The sequence below is a fragment of the Vicugna pacos genome, chromosome 6, assembly GCF_048564905.1.
Source record: "Vicugna pacos chromosome 6, VicPac4, whole genome shotgun sequence".
Taxonomy (NCBI): Eukaryota; Metazoa; Chordata; class Mammalia; order Artiodactyla; family Camelidae; genus Vicugna; species Vicugna pacos.
Window position 1 is genome coordinate 83,833,262 of NC_132992.1, and position 25,283 is coordinate 83,858,544.

At 51.0% G+C, this 25,283-nt stretch overlaps 1 protein-coding gene across 2 annotated transcripts in view; it reads right to left on the reverse strand.

Moving 5' to 3' along the window:
* TTC7B (tetratricopeptide repeat domain 7B) overlaps window positions 1-19,636 on the reverse strand; it is a 222,342-nt gene extending 202,706 nt beyond the window's left edge. For both annotated transcript variants that reach the window (XM_072963592.1, XM_072963591.1), the window contains exons 1-2: window positions 19,318-19,636; window positions 639-793 (exon numbers count right to left, since the gene is read on the reverse strand). In XM_072963592.1, the coding sequence (XP_072819693.1) occupies window positions 639-793; window positions 19,318-19,438 (276 nt within the window). In that variant the 5' untranslated portion in view covers window positions 19,439-19,636. The remainder of the gene's footprint in view (window positions 1-638; window positions 794-19,317) is intronic.
* Between the last annotated feature and the right edge of the window lie 5,647 nt (window positions 19,637-25,283).

Consider the following 25,283-nt stretch of genomic DNA (forward strand, 5'->3'; position numbering starts at 1 on the left):
ATTCCAAAGAAGCCAGAAAGGAAAGACACGGGAGAGGGAAGCTGAGTACAGATAGAGATCAGAACACAGGGCAGATGACAGAAGGGCAGCGTGCGGGGTTTCCTGTGTCCTGAGGGTCATAGCTCAGGCAGAGGGAAGTCCCTGCCCCGGTTCCTCCCACACCCAGGCGCCAGGCCTGCCGCCGCCAGTATGAACCCCCACGCGGCTCTGGGCCAGAGCAGCCAGGGACGTTCACGAGCTGCACATTTTAGGCAGGATATCGTGCAGTGACACTACTGATTCACTTCTTTCTTTTCAGTGGGACTAAGTGTCAGGTTGAGTTCTGGGCCACATATAACAGCTCTATTCTAAGCACCTGGGGAAGATTAGTGCCATGTTTCAGGATAATGTGCCATTGGAGACTCATCAGAGAGGCCCTATTGGTCTGGAAGGCCCGCAAAGAGGTCAGCCAGCCAAGGGCTGACACAGTGACCACACAGGGAGCCAGCCTGCTTCTAGGAAGACGAGCCCCAGAAGCGTGCGGGTGTGTTCTGACCATCGCCCAGTTCGTCCCAGGCATCCTTTCATCCATATGTTGCCTGGAGGATGTGGAGCCAGCATCTCCCCAGTGTCCCCCTCATCCCAGAGGCCCACGGTACCTTGAGGTTCCCTCGGTCCAGGGCGGCGGTCAGATGCTTGCGAACCTCGGTCAGCTGGGGCCTGGGGCCTCGGGGACTGGCCCCCTGCCGCAGAGGGTGTTCCTTCAGGTACTGCTCCAGCTTTGACTCCCCGAGCAGGAGTTCAGCCATGTCATCTGAAAAGAACACAATGAGAAGCTAAATGGGGGCGAGGAATCGTCTATGTGCTGGGAACCGCCCCCCCACCAAGGACCTTAGGATGGCAAGTAGGCACCATCTGACAGTGAACTCTGCTCATTAGTAAAGACTGTTCCAGAGTGTGTATGCAAAAGCTCAAGTATTCAGTCATTCCTCTGAGCTAGAAAGATGGACACACATTAACTTGGAGAGATCTCAAGTTCAGCAGAAAACACCAAGTTGTCTTATGATTTATTGAGTATGATCTTTACAAAACCCAATACTCTGTATTTTCCAAGAGTGATGCAGTGAAATCTTCTAGCTCTTTTGTGCTTGTACATGGACGTGAGCTGGTGGAATGTCTTCTGTAGTCAGATTCTCAAAACAAATTTATGTCAAAATGAACTGATTGCATGCAGTCCGTTTCTACCTAAAAATCAAAGCTATACACACGAGATATCTAGGAATGTTTGTATGAAGGTTTTACTCCTAAGGGTACATTACTTATAACTTTGTTAACGTCTGTGTTGGCTTGTTAATTAGAATAAAAACCTCACTCCACAAAGACCTGCTGCATAGCACAGGGAACAATACTCAGTATATTGTAATAACCTGTACTGGAAAAGAATTTGAAAAAGAATATAGATATACATGTAGATATGTATAACTGAATAATTTTGCTTTACACCTGAAACACTGTAAATCAACTACAGTTCAATTAAAAAAAAAAGAAACTCCAAGAGCAAGTAGCTCTTTGGAATCCATACATCCAGGTGGTTCTGAATAAACCCAGACTGATTCATACCCCAGCCTGAACATGGTCCATTTTTTTTCTGTGATGGGATAGAACATAATTGTATTAAAATATAAAAGCAGTGTTTAAAGGTCTGGAAGGATATAACTCAAACTCATGGCACTGGGGTGCAGGGAGGACCTCAATGGGGCTGAGCAGAAAAACGGACTTTGGCTTTATCTGTAACAGCCTGGCCCTAGAAAGGAGCATAGGCTTGCCCATTATTTGTGCAATCTAAAATTAACTTTAAAAACAAAAATCACAGAGGACCCACTGAGATTTTGAAAAGCAGGTCACCTGAAGGCCGAGAGCGGTAACGAGAGCCTTTCCAAGTCCTCTGGTCAGCGACCCAAAGCTACCGAATCTAGTTCTCAGCAGCCCCTCTACCCATGCACTGGGAAGCCAAAAATAATCCTTTAGAGATGAGACCGAAGTTCCTGGGAGGCGCCAAGCAACACCAAAACAGGGCTGAGTTCAGTTGCTGGACACAAGAATTCTCTAGTGGTCCACAAAGAGAAAGCAATCGCCTACAAGATGCGGAGGATGTCAGGCCGGCCCCACGGCCGCATGGAGACCATGAGGCCATGTCTGCACAAGAGCCCAGGGACACAAAGGGAAGCCCAGGTGAACGGGCCCAGCACAAACTCTGGTCAGGCATGAAAGCCACGGGCAGCTTCCTCCCAGAAGCATGAGCCCTTCTTAAGAAAGAAATGTAGCTAATAGTCCTGAAGTCCAGGACTCAGGGATGACCACGTGTAGGCAGAGGTCTGATGGTGAGAATCAGAGCAACTACATGTAAAATACGAAAGGCCTTCGAGAAGTACAGAACAGAACATGGGTGTTACAAACCAAAGTGATGCAAAAACAGTAATACGTCAAAAACTGGGGGCAGCTTCAGGGGCCACATCCTCATCTTTCAAAACCCTGTACTATATGTTTAAAGGAAACAGTGACTGGATAAAGAAGTTGTGGTATATTTATGTAATGGAATACTCTTCTGCCATAAAAAAGAATAAAATAATGCCATTTGCAGCAATGTGGATGGACCTAGAGATCATCATTCTAAGTGAAGTAAGCCAGAAAGAGAAAGAAAAATACCATATATCACTCATATGTGTAATCTAAAAAAAAAAAAAAGGGACACTATGAACTCATCTACAAAACAGAAACAGACTAGCAGACTTAGTAAATAATCTTATGGTTACTGCAGAAAGGGGGTGGGAAGGGATAAATTTGGGAGTTTGAGATTTTAAAATGTTAGCTACTATATACAAAAATAGATTTTTTTAAATAAGTGTCTTTTGTATAGCACAGGGAGCTATGTTCAATATCTTGTAATAACCTTTAATGAAAAAAACATGAAAACAAACACATGTATGTATGTGCATGACTGGGACATTCTACTGTACACCAGAGAGTGACACGTTGTAATTGATTATACTTCAGTTTAAAAAAATTCATTTGTAAAGAAAACAAAAAAAAATAACATGACTCCAATCTTTTTTAAACTTTATTGGACTCTTTAGGAAATGATGTCACATGGTGAAGCATGTATTTGGAGCTCAACAATTCCTTCAGATTCAGTTCCTTCTTTCCATGAATACTTATTAATACTTTATTTTCTAAATACAGCATTGCTGCATAGAAATATATGCAAGCCACATGTTACTTTAAAAGTTTTAGTAACTATATTAAAAGAGAAAAAAAGAAACAGGTGAAGTTAATTGTTCATTTTAATAATATATTTTACTTAACTCAATATATCCAAAATATTATCAGTTTAGCAAGTAATTAGTACTTTCAATTATACTTAAGAATTATACTTATCTTACTGAGATATCTTGCATTCTTTTTCATAGTAAGTTTTTCTAAATCCAGTGTACCTTACACTTGCAGCCCATCTCATTTCGAACCTGCCACATTTCAAGGGGTCAATAGCTACACAAGGCTAGTGGTTACTATATTGGACAGGAGGATAACGGCTGTTTATAAAAGTATGTCCATGTCTCTTACATATCTGTCTGTGTCCCTAGGAAGATGTCTAAAATGTATCACTGGAGTAAATGACAGGAATTTCTGAATGACAGCATTTGGGATCATTTTTAAATTCTCATCTTTGTAGTTTGAATTATTTATATTGAGCAGAATAATTTTATATTACTTTTAGAAAAAATTCTTTAAAAATTGGAACTCTTCCTTAAAACTGGAAGTATACATATATATACGTATACTTCCAGTTTATATATATATATCATGTATGTATGTATGTGTGTATATATATATCATGGTATTAATAGTGGTTATTTATGAGTAGTAAGACTATCTGCATACATGGAATTTCTTTTCTGTATACTTTAAGTTTCAAAAAAAAAACATAAAGTAAAATGGGATTCAGAGTCCTAGATTTAAATCTCAGCTTGTCACTCTGTGACTCTGGCCCTAGGATTTAACCTCAGCATTTTGGGGGGAAATTCTAAGAAAGGCCTCCTGTACACCTGAGCTGAGGGTTCCTCTCTCCCCATTGTTGCACGTTATTCTGCACTATCCCAAATTACCCCACATCATACCCTGCCCCTCCAGCTCACCTCTCTGCTGCTGACCCTCTGACCCTGCATCTGAGCAGAATCCCCAGGCCAGAGAGCAGAAAGGACAAGCAGCGGGACAGGAGGAGCCTTGGTCTCCAACACTCAGGAGCCGCCACCAAGCCCTGGACGCTGCTTATGATCAGTTATCACATGAGAAACATTAACTTCAGCCTCGTTCTGCTTAAGCCATTGTTATTCTGACCTTTGTTATGGCGGCCACACTGGTTTCCTAAGCAGACCTCCCAAACATGAAACAGGCTTTAAGCTGAGAACCACTGGGAAAACTTACCAACACCCATCCCCAAGTTCACCGCTTTCTAAACAGCCCTCTGCAGACCCAACTGAGGGCTTTGGTGGAGACACTAGACTCTCCACTTCTCCTCTTTCATGGGTTTTTACTTCCTAGGCTTGCAAAAATGTTCATGTAAACGAAGGACTGCATGGTTAAAGAAGAGTGTAAAAACCACTCCTGTGATGTTCTGTGGGACTCACGTCCTTTGTGTTAACCGGTCTCCTGACACTGGGGCCATGCACCAGAGTCTTGATGCAAGAAGTGAGGAGAGCCCAGCGCTATAGAGCAGCTGGGAGGGCCCTGGCAAAGGCTGAGTTGAGAGGAAGAGGCTCTCCTCAGAATCAGGAGACACCGCCCCTTTTCTCATGGAGGCTGGAGTCCTTCAGGACTGTTCAGCATGGTGTGGGACCTAACAAAGATGCCTGCAGCCCTCGCTGGCTGGAGGAGGTGGATACAAAGCCTTCACCAAGAGTGTCACAGGTATATGTTTGCCAGGAGGAAAATATAGGGAAGGGCATTCTGGGCAGAAGGAACAGAATACGCAAAGGCACGACACAGCACAACAATTGTTTGGGGCACTTCAAGTAGTTTGTTAGAGCTGAACCCTGAGACGAAGAGGGAGAGGGAGAGGGGTAGTCGAGGGAGTATCCTGCCAGGTAGACAAGGATCAACACCTCAGTTCTGAAGGAGCTGCACACTCTGAGCAAAGAGCTTACAGTCTAATTTGAAATTTAGCATGGTAGCTACGAAATCATTTTTGCAATTTTAAAATTTCCAGCCTCCAATCAATCTCCCAAACGAATTATGTTTTCTTGGCTTCCCTTCAAAACAGATGACTTCCCTGCTACACACTCTCCCAACGAGGAGGGCAGAAATCATGAAAATATCAACCAGCTCATGCCAGACAAATGATACAGTCCTAATGATGGAGGGGGCTCCATGGGCACTGGCTGCACTGGTCTAGGACCTCACAGCTTCCCAATCAGAATCCACTATCAACAAAAGAAACAGATGTCACCTACCCAGCTGTTTTTGTCCAACCGTGGTGTCCCACTACATGCTAGGACAGTGAGGCACAAGGAAAAAAGGCACCTTGGGGCATACAAGAAAATTAATTCCAGCTGGATTAAAAGAATTAAATATAAAGAGGATCAAAATGTTAAAAATAGACTTTCACTTCCAGCCAAGATGGACCAACTTTACCCTCCCATCTGAAATCAGGCAACAGAGGAAAGCGATCTCTGAGACCAGGGTGGCAAACGAGGTGCACCCTACGATTGCCTGGAGGGTTTTCCAGCCACAACACAGGAACAGGGAAAGCGGACATCAGAGTCTTGCCCCATAAAAGACTTCAATCTGAGTATCTCTTCCTCCACTTGCCTACTCCCACTCACAGGCACAGGGCAGAGCACACGGATGCCACAGCTGAGGGAGGGCAGCAGGACTGCAAAGCGGGGCCAGGCGTGGACTTTCCAGAATGGGGAAGCCCGGTGGCACAATGCGAGGAAAGAGCTTTGGCCTCAGGCAGCCCTGGGCTTGAACCCCTGCCTCTCAGCTTGCTGGCTGTGTGGTACTGGGCAAGTTCCTTAACCCCTCTGAGTCTTGGTTTCCCCACCCGGCTACTGTGAGGACTAGAGACGACACATGTAATGCATATGGTGTCAGGCAGGTGCTGAATACATGTTAGTTACTGTTGCTGTTATTTTCATTCCTTCAGGACTATTTCCCAGAGTGGTTATGTTGGATGTGGTGGGGCCAGAGAGCTCTCTGAGACACAGTCGCTGTGCTCGAGAGGCCTGCAGTCTAGCGGAAGGATATGGATGCTGTGCACCATCCATCACTAGCCAAGCCATACGGCTCTTACCAAATGCCACGCAGTGTGCCAGGCAGTTCACATCATCCCGTGAGTCCTCCAAACAGGACACTGAGACAATTATTATCTCCACCTCACAGACAGGGAACCAGGTACCACACGTGGAGCAACACGCCGAAGGCCACAGAGTCCGTCTGTCCTGGAGCTGGGATTAGAACCCAGGCCACTCCCTGCCCTGTCTCCCCAGCAGGCCAGGTACAAACCATGTGAACGACATTTTGAGAGAAGGGGATCAGCTTCCTTCCCAACCCTGGCCAAGCCGCTTAACCCCTCCACTGCAAGGGCAGGACAGGCAATTTCTAAGTCCCTGTCCTGCACCACCAGCTGGGATTCTCCGGTGACTGAAGTGAGGGGGCGCTCAGGGGTGCCTGGGGCTGGTCTCACCTTTCCCACAGGCATTGGTGGGGGGGGGGTTAAGTGAAGTGGCAGAAACCAGCTCCTCAGTGACCTAAATAGAGAGAAAGCCTAGAGCCAGAGAGCACTCCTGAGGACCCTCATGGGAAAAGCGAGGGAAATTAGCCCCCCGCAGGGGACTCTGGTCCCCGGTCCATCTCCACAGACAATCAATCCCATAAGCCTTGCAGCCAGCGTGGCTCTGTGCCCAGGGGGCCTTGGCCTCCCTGTATACTCTTTGCCTCTTAACTGACTGTCCCTTCCTCACAGCCTTCTCCCTTGTGGGATGAACAGCTGGAACTGAAATTTGATCAGATGGGGAAGAAAAAACTTAAGATTTCTACTCTGTTCCAGGGAGTACTTGATACCAATACAAAAATCTCAACCACTCGGTTTATATGTCAATAGAGAAGCATTAGGTCTATTCAACCCATTCCTGCCGTGGCTCTGATCCAAGAGGAAAAAACAAACCCCTATTGAAGTAGGAACTGGTTCTTCAGTGTCCCCTTTGTTACCAGCAGAGACAGCCAGGTTCTCCATTTCCCAGTCTCCGCACAACCTCAGTAAATTTCAGCCCTGCGTCTGTTTGGCTTCTTGTAAATCACAGGTCCCTTAACGGTTGCAGTCCTTGTGTTTCTCCGGCCTCCCAAGGAGGGTTCACAGAAAGACAGAGGCTATCGGATAGCGCTGGGAGGAGTATAGCCCAATACGAGTGTCTACAGAGTGCAACGTAGCAACACCTACAAAACAAGGTACACACCCGTGCCACGTGACCCAGAAATTCCAGTTCCCCTCTGCCCGCAGACACGCGCACTCTTGAGAACAAAGGTGCACATATAGGGATGTTTACTGCACGCAGCCCTACTGGTAACGGCAAAGAATAGAAACAATGCAGGGGACCTGCTGAACCGATGATGGTGTACCCCAGGCAAGGGGACAGAGTGTGTCCATTAAACATAGGGGACAGATCTAAATACAACTCTGGGGTAGCCCAACTGCACCAACGGCCAGGTCCTCTTGCTTCCCTGAATCCACATGCTTTGGGGCCTTTCTCCCTCACCCTGGGCTTGGCCTCATGACGTGCTTCCATTAATATGACAGTAGTAAATCTGACGCACACAGAAACTTGGAAAGGGGCCTGCTCAGTTCTGCTTCCCTCTTGCTTCTCCGCGACCACCATGAGAACGAGCTTGGCCAGCCTGGAAGTAGGAGGCTGAAAGGCCACGTGCAACAGGGCTGAGGGGTCTCTGTGAGACCCAGGCACACAAGAGAGCCCAACCAAGGGCAGCGGCGTCCCTGACCTACCGCAGGCAGCTGATGCAGGAGCATGCTCCGGCCAGCCCAGAAACATGAAAAATAATAAAACAGTGATTGTTTCAAGGCACTTAATGTTGGGATGGTTTGTTACACAGTCAAAGGAAACAATCTCAAAGACAGAGGGATAAAAATAGGGAGCAGAGTATGTCACCACTGTGTGTGAAAAACAAAACCCAAAGATATACTTTCTTACAGGTATACAGAGTGCTTCTGAAAGGACCCCTAGGGAAGTCCAAAGAGTGGTTGTTTCTGCAGAAGGGAGCAAGAGAACCTGGAGATGATGTAGGAAGGCAGCTGCTTTCGCTACATACTCCTTTGCATTATTAGATTTTTATAACCGTATACATTTGTTACCTACACAAAACATTAACTGGTTAATTTAAAATAAAAAAAAGGTGGCCTGTGTTACAGTGTGCTCCAAATAGAGAGCGGCTGGTCTGGTCACCCACAGAGAGGTTCCCACGACCAACACGGGAAGGTGTTTCAAGTCTGCGGTTACTACTGAGAGCCCATCTCCCGCTCTCCCTGGGCCTCCTACAGAGCAGGATCCAGGAGAGACAGACAGACAGGCAGACAACTGATCCAGGGGCGTGGGGAGATGACTGCGGGGGCTAATCTGGGAAGGCGAGAACGGAAGGGATCCAGAGCAAAGGTGAGGGGGCTGCAGGCCTTTGAGGAACTGAAGTCTCCAAGCAGGGAAGCAGGAAACCAGGTCAACTCGGTGGGAGGAAACGCGCGGGTCCCCCGATTGTTTCTATTTCCTAGAAAAAGAATGAGGCAAGGTCATGAGCAAGGAGTGAGAGCATGGCATTGAGAGGAGGTACAGGGTCTAAGAAGAGAAGAGAACATGCGATGGATGTTCTGGACAGTGGGGACAAATCTACTGGAGGAGCAGCAGTGCCTCTGAGGTCCCTGGTCACCAAGGGCATGCAGTTGGCGAGGTGACGGCGTCCCTCAGCAGCATGCCTCGGTAGGCGGGGCTGGGCTGAACCGGGGCAGGGACACTGTCATGCAGCAGGACGGGGAAGAGAAGGGCTCACACCTCAACTAGAAAAATGAATTAGCTGTCCTATACCTGTTTTCAAATCAAAGTCTGATCACGTCACCCCTCCCTTCAAAACCCTGCAGTGGCCCCCGCTCTCCCAAAGTGAGGACCCAGCTCCTTGTAACTGATCACCTTAGCTCTGACCTCCACCCTGATCTCCCTTACATTCAGGCTCGACCTCCAGCGCTGGGCACATAGCAGGGGTTCCAGACACATTTCTGGAATGAGCCAATCATGTCTCCCCTCCATAGACAGGGCCCAGCCAAGTACCTTAGTCTCTGGGACTCAGCTCCCTTGCCTGCCGGGCGCCTGGCGCACAGTCGGGGTGTTCCTGCTGACTGAGACCCAGGCCTCCCCATTTCTACCTCGGGCCCCCACTGTCCCCCTTCCACTATTTTTGTTTAGGCTGTGACCCAGTTCAGGGGGCCTGGCTACCTGGAACTCTGGACTGACACGCAAAGAGGGCATAAGGCAAAGACTAAAGAGCTCAGAAGAAGTTGGCAGAAACAACATTCGGGGAAAGTGTTGGTAGTCAGAGTCCAGGCTTCACGCCAAAGCCCCCTCCCACCTGCCGTCCATACACAATGCAGAAGCTGAAGGACAGGACGGGAGAGTAAAACGTGGAAGAGAAGACTATGCTCCCACTGCACTGGCAGAACCGACAAGTACACTGGTCTCACATGCACACACATGTATGCACATGCACACACGTGCACACACACGCACACATGCACGCTTCCCCTAGAGAAACCTCGTCTGAGAAAAGACAAGGTAACTTGAAAGTCATGAGCTTGGAGTTGACTTGGCCTGTCCCCAGAGCTCAGCAGGGCAGGAAGTGACTCTGATGGGCAGGGGGGATGTTATCAGGCCAGCCCAGAAGGCTTGGAAATGGCTCTCAGGAAGCCAGCCCCACACAGACAAGTTAAACGTACACCCACACAGAGTCCATGAGTTCCTCCTGAAGACTCAAAGCCCCGGCCCAGTCCTTGCCTTCAAGGAGAAGGGTCTGCAGGGAGGCAGGCACCCCTAAGCCCCATTCAGTAGTGTGGAAAGACCACTGGGGACACTCAGAAGGGTGTCAGAAGCAAGTGAGGTCTGAGGATCCTGAGGAATTTCTCCAAATGAGGTTCCAGGCAGAAGGGTGACTGGACACAACTGAAGTGTGTGCTGGAGCAGGGCAGGGAGGGGGCTGCCAGGCTGTGGGGCAGCTGCAAAGGGCCTGGGAGACCCACTTTCCCGGACCTCCAGTACCAGGACTCAGTGGAGGGCTGACTCCCTTGGCCTGCTGCATGGGGGGGCCAAGGAAGGGGGTGCGGCACCGTGGTCTTGGCACCCCACCCAGTGGTATCACCTCGCTGACCGGACACCCCTCAAGGCTGGCTAACTTGAGAGAAAACTGCTGCTCATTAGGCTGAGAACCCACAAGGGCAGAGAGGGCAGTTCCTCAAGGGAGCCAGGCCTCACAGCAAAGAGGCTGAGCCAGCCCGAATGTGGGAAGAGAAGGACAAGGGGGCAGTGAGGGCATGGGCCTCCCAGCAAACGTCCACCCTGCAGTTGCCCAAGAAACAGAAGGGGAGGCCACCGGCAGTCGGTCAGTCCAAACGGTAATCCACCAGCCTGGACTCACCGACCCCAGGCAGGCCCCAGCCCAGTCACACTAGGATGACACCAAGAAGCTCAGATGTGAGACCACGTGGGAGTGGACCCTCCCTCCCCGGGGCCTCCATAGCCCTTGTCCCTCCACCACCCTGGCTGCACCACTTGTCGGCCACCTCTCCATGACCGGACCTGGAGATCACTCTGTTCTGGGCCCTCAGCACAAAGGCAGGCACCCAGGAGGTGCTCAGTAGGTGTCTGATGAGTAAATGAAGCCAAGTTAACTCTGCAGAGCAGAGGCCAAGTTGTTCACTTAATGTTTAGTTGAGTATCTGCTGTGTGCCAGCCTTGTGCTTGGTGCTTGAGATAGAGCAGCAAACCAAAGAACAAAACAGTCTTGCGCCCTGGGGTGGCTAGCCCAGGGGTCTCACTCATCTTCGTGTCCCCACAACCCATCACAGCAACCCCACATCCCACCCCGGGCCCGCTGGCTGGAGGAGCAGTCCTGAGGAGTCCATCAGACCTGGGCTGAAGTGCGACCCAGCAAATACGGGCTGTTGTCAGCTTCAGGCCTCAACCACAGCTCAGCACGGCAGGAACCCCACCCCCACCCCACCCCCACCCGCCCCGAACATCTTTGCTATCATTGCTATTGTTATCCTGCCCGCTTCCTCCACACACACAACCCCGTCCCCCCGTAAAGGACCGAGTATCTGGAACTTTCTATCCTCCTTCCACACACAATACTCCTGATTCAGTCAGGCTGAGGCTGCTTCCGATAAACACTGGTGTTGGAAACTGCATTATCTTATTTACTCCTCAAAACAACCTTTGGCAGAAGCTTGAGAAGTGCTTTTTCATTCTTCCTCCTTACTGGCACTGATTTAACACTCATGAAGTCAGGAAAACTAAGGTTCAGTGGATCAAGTGATGTGCACAACAAGGTCACTCAGAGGGCAAATGCCTGGGAATTCAGACTCCAGGTCTGGCAGGCCTGGGAAAGGACCCAAAACCGTCTGTTCTGCCTGGTTCTGGCACCTGCACCATGCACTGCTCTTGATGAACAAGCTCAGACAAACCTGGAGGGCGGCAGGGGCTGCGGCCGACCTTTGGTTTCTGTGGCACATGAGCTCACCCGCCTGCCAAACACTGCTCATTCTCATCTTGGCTGACGGGGATGGTTTCAAGAGGACTCAGAAGACCTCTTCCTTCTTCCTGGCTTCTCAGATAGGAAACACTGGCTTTCACACAAGTCAAAGGTCTGGAACCCTCCACCACCTGCCAAGCATGAGGTCATCCAGAGGGGCAGGGATCCACCCATGAGAGGGCAATGTGAATCAGGAGCAAAGGCCCTTCTGGAGCGGTGCCCCGTGCAAGGCTGGCGGGCAGCAGGGTGCTCTGGGTAAGTGAGGCGGTGCACCCATTAGAACACCTTCAGCAGCAAATAACGACTGAACACCCAACTCAACAAGAAGGCGTTTATTATCTCCCAAAACAGAAAGTCCAGGGGAAGACTGCTCCAGGCGTGGAGCCATCAACAGCCCCGCGGTGTGATCAGGCCATGCTCTCCTTGTCTCTCTGTGTTCCCACCCTCCCTGGGTCAGCCTCCCTCCTGGGTCAAGGGCCTCCTGGCCACAAGATGGCTGCAGCTCCAGGCCTCAAAAGCATGAACAGCAATTTCCAGGGTAAGAAGAGAGAACATTCTTCTTCTCCTCTTAAGCCTGTATGTCACTCTTAAGCATGAAAAAATCTTTCCCAGAAGCCCCCCTCCCACAGCAAATGCCTCTGATGTCTCATGGGCTGGAACTAAGTCACATGCTCATGACTCAACCAATGACGGGCAAGGGAGTGGACCCCCTGGGCCGAAGGCCCACCTACAGTAAAACATACGGTGCCTGGAGATGCTGACTGTTGAACAAAATCAGGGCTCAATTAGGAAGGAGGAAAATGAGTGGAGGTGAAGAATGCCTGGCTGTCAACCAGGGAACCTCTGACCACCCTGACTCACGTGACACCAGAGGTAAACACCAGTCCCTGCAGGACGCCACTTCGCAGGGACGGGGCCATCACCTGTACCTCGGCCCTGGAGTCCATTTTGGAAGGCCCTCAGTCTTACTTTCTGAAATATCTGCTCCAATTGATCAGAAGCCTCCTCTGCAAAATCTGTGGGCCAACTCAACACAGCACACCAAGTACAGGCTACGAGGCTGACGGCGCCTTAAAGCAGGCCAGGCCCTCTGTCCCCTGGAAGGACCACCCAAGTGTGAGCCGAGGCACTCGCCCAGACAGACTACGTGAGGGAGGGGAAGGGGTCCTGAACTGGGAGGTGGGAGGCGACATTGCAGCCACCACCAGCCGGCAGCTGACAGCTCCTGAGGGCTCACCGTGCAGGCACCATGCTAAGCACTTTCAGGAGCTCTTCTGTTTACTTGCTTTGTTTTGTTCTCATTTGGTCCTTCCAACCACCCTGCCAACTGAGCACCGTCATTACAGGCTCATGATCCCTTGTCTGTAATTTCCACCGTCCAGACGTCTCTACAAACCGCAAGCTGGTTTCTGTTGTTGTTTACTTACCGGCTCGCAAAACCGAAACAACACGAGGTTGTTTGTAGTCTGTGTATCCCTTTTGAAATGACTGTTGATATGTTCTGAGGCAGAAATAATGATGTGTTTTATCATGAAGTACTACTCCTGACCCCACTGGGAGTGTCACATAAATGTCCAGTCATATGTAGCGAATTCTGAAAAGCTCTGCATCCTGAAACACAAGAGTTTCAAGAAAATGACTTTGGATGTGTGTCCCCACTTTACACACAGGGTTTCACAAGATGGAGTTAGTTAGGAAAGAGCAGAAACCCACTTTGAGCTGAAGCAACTGAAGCCGGGCCCAGACCTCTGACCCACCCTGCTGGCCTCCGCCATCGCCAGCTGGTGGCTTTAAGGGAAGTCACCTCTCTCTGGGCCCGTTTTCTTATCTGTAAGATGGGATGGCTGGACTAGATCAGTGGGTTTCAAATGTGTTTTGTTAAGCACATTAGCCCATCCTTCAAAGGAGACCTTCAGGGAAAGTGTGACTGCTCCAGTGCCTGAGGCCTGCACACCCCAACCTCCAGGCCCCAGAAGCATGTTCCCTGGGGGTCTCTCGGCAGGACAGTGTGAAAACAGCTATACAGTGTGATCTCTCAGAACGCACGTGACTCTAACACTCCGTGGTTGTCTCTCGGAGGCAAACAGCCTTTTCTGTGAGGACAGCTGGGAGGAACCTGAACTAGTCCTTGACAGACGGGTAGGCTTCTGACCTGCAGAGAGGGTTCTGGAGCCAAACAGCAGGAGCATGGATGGAAAGATGATAAGCAAGATGATGGAGAGGGTCCCCGCCAAACCAGTCAAGGGGAGGAGGGCGCGCCGCGGGGATGGGAAGCCAGGCTGGAAAGGCTGGCTGACCAAGCAGATGGACGTCAGGAATCCTCCTCCCTCTCCACTCAGAGCCTGAAATTCCTGCACCCTGGAGGCCAAAGTCACCGTCCTTCTGCCCTGACCACAGTGACCACGAGCCCACATGCCCAGCCCAGAGAACCAATGTGTTATTGTCGAATAAGTGAATCTTCTGGATCCAAAAATCAGGATGTGTGGTCTACCACAGAGGCACATCTTTCAGACGGCAGGACAGAGCGTTTGAAAGTAGAACGCTGGCCTGGGAAGATCAGGAGGGAGCGTCACCGAAGTCTCCTTCCCCTGTGTCTGGGGACGGTCTGACCGCTGGGACTGGTCTGACTGCTGGGAGTCTGCTGTACCCCAGAAATGTCCAAAGAAGCCACTCCAGGGCCACCTGCTCACCCCGCAGATGACTGATAGCTACACCACAGCCCTGTGCCCCAGGAAACCTCTAGGGCCAGCAGTGGGGCCCAGGGCCACCATTACATTTCCCCCTCCCTGGGGAAGCTTCAGGGGCCTGAGCAAGACCTGCGGGTGGTCCAGGAGCCCTGCCCCAGAAGGGAAGCCACAGTGCCACCAATGCCCCTTCCTTCAAACAAGGGTACTATCTGTTATTGGCAATGCAAGAGCCTCACTCCCACTCAATGGTCTAAGTATATTTTATAACCAAACTTTGCCCTCCCAAATAGTCTTTGTTTCAGGCACCATTCCTCTACCTATTCATCACCAAGAGGTAATTAAAATGTCTCAAAATCACATCTTACCAGAAGGGCGATGGTCTCTTCAAGGAGGCACCATCAATAGGGGCCTAATGGTTCTAAGTGAGCTCGGGGACTGGGCCACAGAGATGAGCAGCCCAGGGAAGGAGAGGCAGACACAGCCTTGGATGGGAGCGGCTGTCTGGTGGGGTGGGCATGGGCTCCAAAAGGCCTGTTCTGTTCTTGAAATACGCAGGCGTCTTGACCAGACACAGCTCAGATGTGTCATCTCTCAATCTCCCACGCTTTTTTCCCAACCAGGTGATATCCAGGACCTGGCCTGCCTTGCCCAGGGTCACACTGAGTCAGCAGGGGAGCATGAACACCAGTATTTCACATGTACCAAGTGTAACATATATCAATTCATTTCATCCTCACCGCCTAATGGAGTCAGAATTATTAACCTTATCTTACGGATGAGGAAACACAGGCCCTGCCAGGTTGAGTAACTGGATGGGGGCCACCCCGCCAGCCTCAAGTAGAGTCCGAACTGAAGCCCAGGGCCAGATCACTACACCGTCTCACACAGCAGTGAACCTCGCCATCGGGAGGCTGGATGGTGACTTTCTGGGGACAGAAGGCAGCGAGGGCTGCCCTCCCAGGGGCCAGGGCTGACCTGTGAGCCCACAAGAAGCCAATGGGTGGTTCTCCATGTTCACCCCAACCCCCTCAGGCTGCCACCTCAGGTCCAGGGCAGGATCCCCAGACCTCCCAGTGCCCACCAATCCCCTGGACACCTGCTTAAGGTGCAAGCTGTGACCCTGCACATCTGGGGTGGGGCCCAAGAGTCTGCACCCCGCACATGCTCCCAAATATTGCCCACGCTGCGGGTCCCCCGACCACACTTCATGCAGCAAGAGCCCGGACTTGAGTGGAATCTTCTCCCATCACCTTAGCTTCTGAGATCCCTCTCTTGCTGGAACTCATCAGGGTCTGGCAATCAGCTGCCACACATTTTGGTTTCTTGAGATGGAGTGATTAAAATGGTGACTTCAGTGGGGTAGGATGCAGAAAAGGGATTTCTGGGTTCTGTTTTCAGCTTGGCATTTGCCCTTTTCTTCCTTATCCGCCTCTTGGCAAAACTGTCTAGAGTAATTTATCTCAAAGGAGTTGGGCTGGAACAGCGCGCCGGACAGTGTCCGCTATTTACAGCCCTTTCTGGGGAGGGGCTGCTGTGCTCCCCTCACGTAAGCTGCTGTGCTGAGCAGAAGGCTGCTGCAGGTAGGAGCATCGTGGATGAGTGATACCTCTGCTCAGACCCCCCTCATGGCTCCCACGTCACTTAAACAAAAGTCAAACCCTTAACCATGACTAGGAGGCCCCATGCCATCTGGCCCCGCCATCCCTCTGCCCTTCTCTGCCCTTGAAGTCCCCTCCCTGGAATGCATTCCTCCACCACCTGAGCTCTTATTTCAGACGCTGCTCCCAGTGAGGCCTTCCCCAGCAACCCCCTACCCTGCTCCCAAAGCACCTTTCTCCTTTTCCCTCTTTATTCCTACCACTTACCACCTTCCACCGTCCTGTACATTTTACTTAATGATTTTACTTATCTGTCTCCCTGCCCCTTCCCTATTAGAATGTGGCCATCATAAGGGCAGGGATGATTGCCATTTTTGTCTGTTTTGTTCACTGGTATTTCCCCAGTGCCTAAAACAGTGACTCACACATGGCAAGGACTCCATATCTGTGGAGTGAATGACTAAGTGAGTGAATGAAGGGCCTACCTAATTAAGATCAGGTCAGCTGTCAGCCCTGGGAGTCTTCTAGCTCCTTTGAACCTCATAACAACCCTTACAAGGTAAGTCTTTTAGTCCCTATTCTAAGATGAAAAAACTGAGGCTCAGAGTGTTAAGTAACTTGGCCAAGGTCACAAAGTTAGGAAGTGGCAGGTCTAGGATTCAGGCACTGGTCTGGCTGGTTCCAAAGACCATGCTCGTTTCTGCCTCTGACTGCCTTCAAGGTAACTGCCTTGGTATGACAAACATGACATTAACTCACTGTCCTTATTCTAAACAGTAAATGCTTTAGCGTAAAGATCTTGCTAAATCTGCCCAAAACTTCAGGTTTAGTGCACTCAAGTGGGTCTAAGGGGGAGCTGGTGACGCAAAGCCAAGAGGAAGTACCAGCCAAGGGAACCCCATAATCCAAAGGAAGGGAGAGACCTTCCTTCAAACACTTCTCTGAACCCTAAAGGAGAGCCACAATAATTCTGTTTTATTTTATTCTTTTTCTTTGCTTTATTATTATTATTTTTAATCTTCCTGAGCAATCTCTTTGACCTTTTCTAGTTTGGGTGACCTTTTGCAACCAAGCAGCCTTTGCCTAAGGCTGCTCCTTACCATGTGAGGTCTGGAGCAGAAATCTATCTCATGAGTTTTCCAAAAACCAAACTTGCACACAGACCCATGGACCACAGTGGCCCATACAACCCGCTCCACCAGAAACCCAATTAATGACTGGCTTAGGTCACAGGGACCAGGTCTTGGGAAGGGAGCCAAGCCTGGGAGGAGCCATGAAGGTGAGTAAGATGGGCCCAAGACACCAAAAGCCCATCTATCTCTCATTCCAGGACACATCACAGTTCGAGTCGCCCCTCTTCCCCTCCCTATCACTCTCCATCACACCACCATGTCTGTTTTCTTTAAATCACCTCTATCTGAAGCTACCTTGTTTACTGACATCCATATTTTCTGTCTCCCCATATCATCCGTCTTCTCAAAGGAGGTAAGTGCATGAGGGTAGGAGCTTGGTTAGTGCTGGCCACCACCATTGATGCCTGGCACATGTGGGCAGGCAAATATTGGTTGAATGAGTCAATAAAGCAGGAAACAAGTGGGTTCTGAAAGGAAAAGCCAGGGGATGCACAAATGAACCCATTTAACCCTAAAATCAACCTGCCCTGAAGATATTATATGCTTGCACAGCTGAGAAGTCACGAAGCGGGCCCTGGTCGAAACCTGAGAAGAAACGAGAAAACATTGCAGGTACAGGAAAGAGAAGCAAGAGGACAAGGTGGTGCCCCTCACAGGGAGGGTGAGGTCAGGCTGCCACTGGGGCCCAGGGGGCTGAACTCCTTTTCCTCAAATGCTGACATAACTGACAAGAGTCAACATTTTCCACCACACTGGGCCCAGGCAGGTCTGTGGTTCCTCCACGCCCCGGCACAATCATAGAACCTGCACTTGCCCGGGAAATACCTGCCCGAAGCACGCTACCATAGTTGAGAGTGCAAAAACCAAGTTCTTATTTTGAGGCACTAATGCCATAATAGGCACAAATATAAACCGTTCTTGAAGAGGGCACGTGATATCCCTCTCCATTTCTGGGTAGTTTGAGGTGAGAAGGTTGAAAATAGTGCAGATGTCTTTTCTTAGAAAAATGTCATTCTATCATTTACACATTTGTTCAGCCAACATGTGCTCACCCAGCCTCAGGAAGCCAGAGATGAATTAGGGCAAAACCTCTGCCCTCTCGCCTGTCCATTGGTGCCTGCGGTCTTGGCGGGCACTAAAAGACAAGCAAATATTAAGGATACTTGCTGCCAAAACAAATAAGGCCACGTGGAGCTGCCCTCTGAAATGGGATTTGGGATGCAATTTTGATTCAACTGGGTATAAGAACCTATTGAGTCAACGGGGTCATAGAGTAACTCCAGGAACCAGAGTCCTACTCAGTGACTTGCTCAGAGCCTCTCTTCCTCTAGACACCAAGCCCCTCACACACCCAACCTCATTTTCCAACATTCCTCAGCCACATTCCCACCTCTCTCCACGACATTCTCCCTCCTGACTCCCCTGACTCTGTTTCCCTCATATTCCCAAACCCGACCTCTCTAGATCCTCAGTTTTGACATCCTACCCTCTGAACCCCAGGACACATCGCAACCTGCCTTCCACTACTACCCCACACACACACACACCCCAAGTCTGGGCTTCCACCTAGAGCCCTTTGAATGCCATGTTTACAAAGCATATTTCCCAGGGGTCTCTTCGCAGGACCCTCCATAAACACATCCTAACTCCATGCACACCATACACACCCTGGATCCCCAGACATCCACACCCATGTCCTGACGGAGCTCCCTCCCCCATCACCTCTAACTTCTTAGATCCCATAGGCCAGCCCCTGACCCCTTGGGACCCCGGTGCAGCGGCCGACTCCTTGAGACCCCCGACTCCCTGACTCTGCAGAAGCCCGCCCTGCACGACGTAACTCTGGGACGCCGGACACAAGCCCTCGGCCGCGGGACGCCCCCGCCGCGCGACCTCGGGGACCCGGAGTTCCCGAGGCCCTGGCCCCGCCGCGCACATCCCCGGGCGCAGTGCCCTCGCGCCCCGGCCGCGCCCCTGCCCGCGCCCCGCGGCGCCTCGCGGACCCGGCCATCAGCGGAGGCCCCGGCGCCCCCCGCAGCCCAGGCCGGCGCGCCCGGCGCGTACCGTTGGCGATGAGCTTGGCCGACAGCTGCTTGACCAACTCGGGGATCCGTTCCCACTGGCACTCGGACCGGCAGCGCTCGATCTCCGTCTCCAGCCGCGAGCCCGCTTTCTTGGTCGCCATCGCGGCCTGGCCGGGCCCGGCCCGCCCGCCTGCAGGCCCCGCAGGCCCCGCAGGCCCCGCCGCCGCCGCCGCTGCCGCCCGGGCGCCCCCGTCGCCGCCTCCCGCTGCCGCCGCGGGCTCGGGCTCCGGCTCCCGGCTCCGCGGCGTAACGGGAGCGCCGGCTGGGGAAGGGGCGGGGAGCGGGCGGCGGCGGCGGGCGCGGCGGGGCCCCGGGCGCCGCGAGGAGCGGCCCCTGCCGGCCAGGGCCGGAGCCGCAGCGCGGGCCGGGGCCGGGGCCAGGCGGGCCGGGCCGGGGGCAGCGGGAGGCGTGGGGAAGGGCGAGGTTTGGCGGAGGCCGGCGAGGGGCAGGGAGGCCCGGGAGCGGGACCTGAAGTGGGGCGGGGGCTAGGACCTAGACTCGAGGTGGAAGGGTTGGGGGAGGGAGGTGAGGACGGTCAGGGGTGGTGGTAGGGGTCAGGCAGGATTGGTGGCATAAGGGAGGGAGACCCCAGAGGGAGAGAGGCAGACTGGAAGCCCGCAGACCCTCAAGAATAGGGCCTACAAAGGGCAGTGACCCTGGGGAAGGTCACGGGCCAGGCAGGAATTGTTGGCCTGAGGTATGAGACGGGTGGGAGCTGGAGGCCTGCCTGAGCTTGTCCTGCCATCTCAGGTTTCCTGGAGAATCCTGTGGGCCTGGCTTGGCCTGTGCCCCTTAGCAGGCCCCCTTGTCCCAGACAGCCTTCGCCCCCATCCAGCCCGAGGTGGGCGGAGACTCATCCATCCCAGGCAGGCACAGCACCTGCCCAGGACTCCATAAATGTCTGTTGAACTGAACTCAGTTGAGCCAAGCAAGGACTGCCAGCTCAGATGCCAGCTCCCCTGCCCTCCGAGGAGGATGCAGAGTCACCCGTGGGGTTTCCTTTCTTGGTCCTGGAGACTGAGAGCCAGGGCAGGTGTCCAAGCTGTGCCTTCTTTCAGTTGTCCCATGACTATGTAGTGATCACCTACTATGTGCCGGGCCATTTTAGGTGCTGTGGATACAGCAGAAAACTAACAAAATACCTGCCTTGGTTACATTCCAGAGAGGAGAATAAATAAGCAAAATAAAGTAGTAAATTAGAAGGTAAAAATGGTTATTTGAAGAAACAGAGCAGGGTACAGGGAGAAGAATAAAGAATTGAGGAGGTGTGGGTTTTGTCATTTTAAATTGGGTGTAATAGATCCCATTGGACAAAGACTTGGAGGTGAGAGGGAGCCATGAGCATATCTCTTGGTGAAGAGCATTCTAGGCAGAAGGAAATAGCAAGTGCAGAGGCTCTGGGAGCATATTTAATGAGTTGGGGGAAACAGCAAAGAGACCCCAGTGGCTGGAATGGAGTGAGGGAGGGGGCGAAGCAGGAGAGCTCAGAGGCGGGAGGAGGAGCTGCAGTTCGTGTTGGGCCTGTGGGCCTTTATGAAGACTTTGGCTTCTCCTCTGGTGAAATGGGGCATCCATGCAAGAGTGTCATGATATGACCTACATTTTGTGAATATCACTGTGGCAGCAGTGCTGAGAATACTGCCAGCATTTAAGGAGTGAGATGGTGGTAGATGGGCCAGGGTGAGAGATGTGGCGGTGGTGAGAGTGTTGGGTTCCGGATACTGCATCTGAGGATGGAGTGACAGTCTGGAATGCTGGTATGAGTGAGCACCAAGTCATACGCAGCAGCATCCCTTCTAGGGGTGCCTGACACTAGCTTTCCAAGAGTTCTCACCTGCGGGTTCGTCTCTCATCCCCTCAGCAGCCCTGAGGCTGTTCTTAGGAAGAAAAGACGTGGACCCCAGTTAACCAGTGACAAAACTCAGACATTAAGAGATGTGAGGAGGGAAGATCAGGAGATGCCTTCTGACGTGACCAACATAACATCAAGTACCTCCAAGGACCTATGAAGTGATGAAGGTTGGCCTGATGGGCCTTAGATGCTGTGAACAGCCCAAGGAAAGGGGAAATAGAATGTCAAAGTTTCAACAGAGGTCCCTTTGGTTCCACCAAGAGGAAATAGGAAGGGAAGGAAAAGGAATCTCCAGAGGAAATATATACCTCCCCCCAGACTCTCCTTTTCTCCTCTCCGCTCTAGCATGGAAGTCTGTCTCTCCAGATGCTTGTATGCGATGTTCTCCTGCCTCTAGTCTAGGAGGAAAATTCTTGTGCATTCTTTGAGACCCAGGCCAAAGGTCACCAAGAAGCTTTGCTCACCATCTGGCAGATTCTGTGTGATTCCACGGCAGTTGCTATTTCCCTCTGTGATGAGGCTTCTGATAACAAACTGTGGCTGATCATGTAATGACTGATGCTTCTGCTGCCTTGGTTGCCACACTGTAAGGCAAATTTTTGTTGTCTATCTCTCTGGCCACCCAACCCCTTCTCCACAGTTGATAAGTTCCCAGACAAGGCCTGTGTCTTCATGAGGGCAGAGTGGAACTTGAACCCTGACTCAGCATGTGCTGCCTGGGCAGTTCCATTTAATCACTCCATGCCTTACTTTTGACAGTTCCTCAGCTGTAATACCTACCCCATAGAGTTGATTGAGAATTAAATGAGGAAATACAGGTAAAGCACTTAGAATGGTGTTGGTAGACCATAAGAGTGCAATAAATGTGACCTGTCATCCTGTATCTCTGTACCCCTTGCACCCAGCGTGGAGTCTGGCACAGTGTAGGAACTTGAGTGAAAGAATGAATGAGTGAATGAATGAATGAGGCTGGAGATCCCCAAAGTCTAGAAAGAGCCTGTAAATGTTTTCCTTCAGGATTTAACACGATGGTAATAACTGATTACATTTGAGGCTTCCACCTTCATGGTAGTCTGCCCTGGAAGTGGCCAGCATCCACCAGAGTATCTTTCAGAACATCTGCTTGAGCACTGAGGTTGCTGGGATATGGGCCTTGGAAGCAGAAACTGACAAACATTGTCATCCTGACCTAGTCTTCACGGTGTGGAGCCCAAGAACTGGGCTCCTTGATTTCTGGGCTCACTCTCACATCTGCGATGTTTCAGTCCTCACACACTGCCCCAGCTACTCTGACAGCTGCCACAGCAACCCTGGAGACAAACAGGTGATCACAGGAGGAGACCGTCCAGTCCCCAGATAGTTTTCCAGGTAAGTTTACCTGCAGGCGGCCCTCAAGGAAACTAAGAAGTAGAAAGTCATTCATGCTAATAACAGTAATTAAGCCAACATCTTTTTTCCAGGCATTGGTGTTATAGATTTGACAAGGGTGTGAAAAATCACAGCCTGTAGGCTGAATGCAGCCTTGAGGCCTTGCGATGCCGGGCAGGGAAGAAGCTAATTGGAAGATGGCTCAGGAAGTCTGACTCCAAGATCATTCCCTGAGGAGAGCAGACTGCCAAGAGCCACGGAGACGGGCTGTAGGATCAGAGCAAAGGTCATTGTGAATGGGGGAGCTTCTGAGGTCTAAAAAGACCTCCCAGCCTTCTTCCCCCAAAAGCCTGGGCCCCTGTACAACTAAAATAGGGCAGAGGTGAGCAGAGGGGCGAGGGCTTGAGAGGGATGGCAGGCTGTGGAGGTAGGGTGTGGGGGGAGGGAGTGGAAGCGGGGAGTTGGGGGTTGGGGTAGAAGTGGGGCCGGAAGGGGCTCCAGGAAAAGAAAGAGATCGAGTGAGAGCAGGGGCCAGGCCTTTGCCCTTGTGCCTCCCTCAGCCTGGAAGACCCTTCCCCACATATCCACATTGTACCCTCCCTTTCTTCAGGTCTCTGACCCAGGTCACCCTCGCAGAGAGAACTTCCCGACCACCCAAGCCAAACCTGCTCCCTGCCCTTCCCTCCACCCTCTGTCCCCGCACTCAGCTGTAGGCTTCTGCTTGTCACCGCCTGATTTGTATTTATTAATTTAATGTTAGTCTATCTCTCTCACGAGAATGTAAGCTCCGTGAGGGCAGGGACTTCTGTGTGGCCTTGTTCCCTGCTGCATCCCCAGCACTGAGAATGGCACTTGGCTCATAGTAGGTGCTCAGTAAATACTCGTTGACTGGATGAACAAGTAGAAGGAAGGTGGTGGGGCTGGGGTTGCACTCCAGGCAGATGGGCTCATGGCAAAGTGGAAATCAGCTTGCTCAAGCATATGGGTCAGGTTTAAGGGGGAGAGGGAAATCCAGAGAGGAAGTGACAAGAGTGCTAACAGAACAGTCACTGCTAACCTTTGACCTCCCCATGCTGGGCAGCAGCTCTGTCATCCGGCTGCCTGAGCCAGAGACTCCCAGAGCCCCAGGCAGGTGTGAGCCATGCAGGCTAGGCCTGTGGGCAGGCACTAGAGCAATGCTTGGACAAAACGGAAAACCAGCCACAGTGCTCGTGCTTGGGTAATGATAGTTATAGTGCCTTTGCATGTCTTTAACTATGAAATATTTGACACATGTAAAAACGCATATGATCAAGAGGTGCCTATATATATAATAAAATGAACACCAGGAAATCAACGGACCATCTCAGAGTTTACCATGAGCTAATTTTTGTGTTTATTACACCCTTATTTTCTTTTTTAAGTAGTTTTATCACCAAACTCACTTCCTGCCACCTGTTGTAATATAAGTCTAATATGTAACCCTATGACTCTGGTTTCACACTTTCTAAAATGGTCTCATGTTCTGTAACTTGTTTTGTTGCTCTTTATGCTTCTTGATTTGTCCTTATTGTGTGGAGCTGTGGTTCCTTTCTATTCTATGGCGTGTAATAATACTCCATGTATTATCCATCCTCCAGGTTTATCATACTTCCAGTGACCAGGTTTGCTTTTATGAATGAGGTTACTGTTTATAAAAGCTACATCACTGCTGTTGTTTTGAGCAGGGTTTCTGGGGATGATGCTAGATGGCTCTGTGCCCCTCCCCCGCCTTGAAATACTGTGGGGTCTCCTGGCTTTCTTCCCAGGGCCATCTGCTGCTTCCTGGAGTCATGGTTCCCACTCAGGAACAGACCAGTTGGAAACTTGCTGAGCAACCCCATCGCAGGCAATGAAGCTCATGTTCCAATTAACCATATGCTGCCATTTGAGAGGGCTAGCCAGATGTAGGAGGCTGGCTGGCTGGCTGGCTGCTCAAGGAGGGACCCAGCACAGCCTGACCCGGGTGCAGAAACCACTTTCCTGGGTGGCCTTCAGTTCTGCAAGTGCAGAAACACATGGGCACTCCAGGATGCTCCACCTACTCCCACTGAGGAAGCCCACCAGAGACCACTGCTATGCTTCATGCCAACTTTCATTGATGATGGAAGCCATCCCGCAGTGTCCCATATCACAAGACTCAGTTCCCATTGTCAGGATGCTTGCAAAGCTGTAATGGTTCTTGGAGGTTGCTTGGTGAGCATGGACTTAGAACCAGAGAGAATGTCTCAAGAAGTTCATTATCCAAGCCCTGGAAAAGCTCTGTGAGCCATCTTGGTACCATTTCTAAGCCTCCCTCTCCAGGCCTGAGAATATCCATAAGTCTCAGAGTTCTGTCCCCCTGTCCAGGATGAGACTGGACCAACTCTGAATTTTCACCTTTCATCTCCATTCACGGTGAACTTGCATAGACTTTGGACACCATAAAAATAATCAAGTTGGTTTTTTGTTTGTGTGATAGAAATCACTTATCTTCATGAGTGTTTTTTCTTTCACACTCAGAGTTCTGGGGACACTTTCCTGTTACCCTATATATCACCTGTCCTACCTTCTTCCAGAAAGGCAAGGAGTGGACTTCTTTTAACATATTATATCTGAAAATGAAAAAGTAAAGATCAGATGCTATGTGGATACAAGGGAGAACACTATACCTGTCACCAGGGAGGAGATTGTTCCTAAGAGTGTGGCTAGAGTGATTTTTGAGCTTC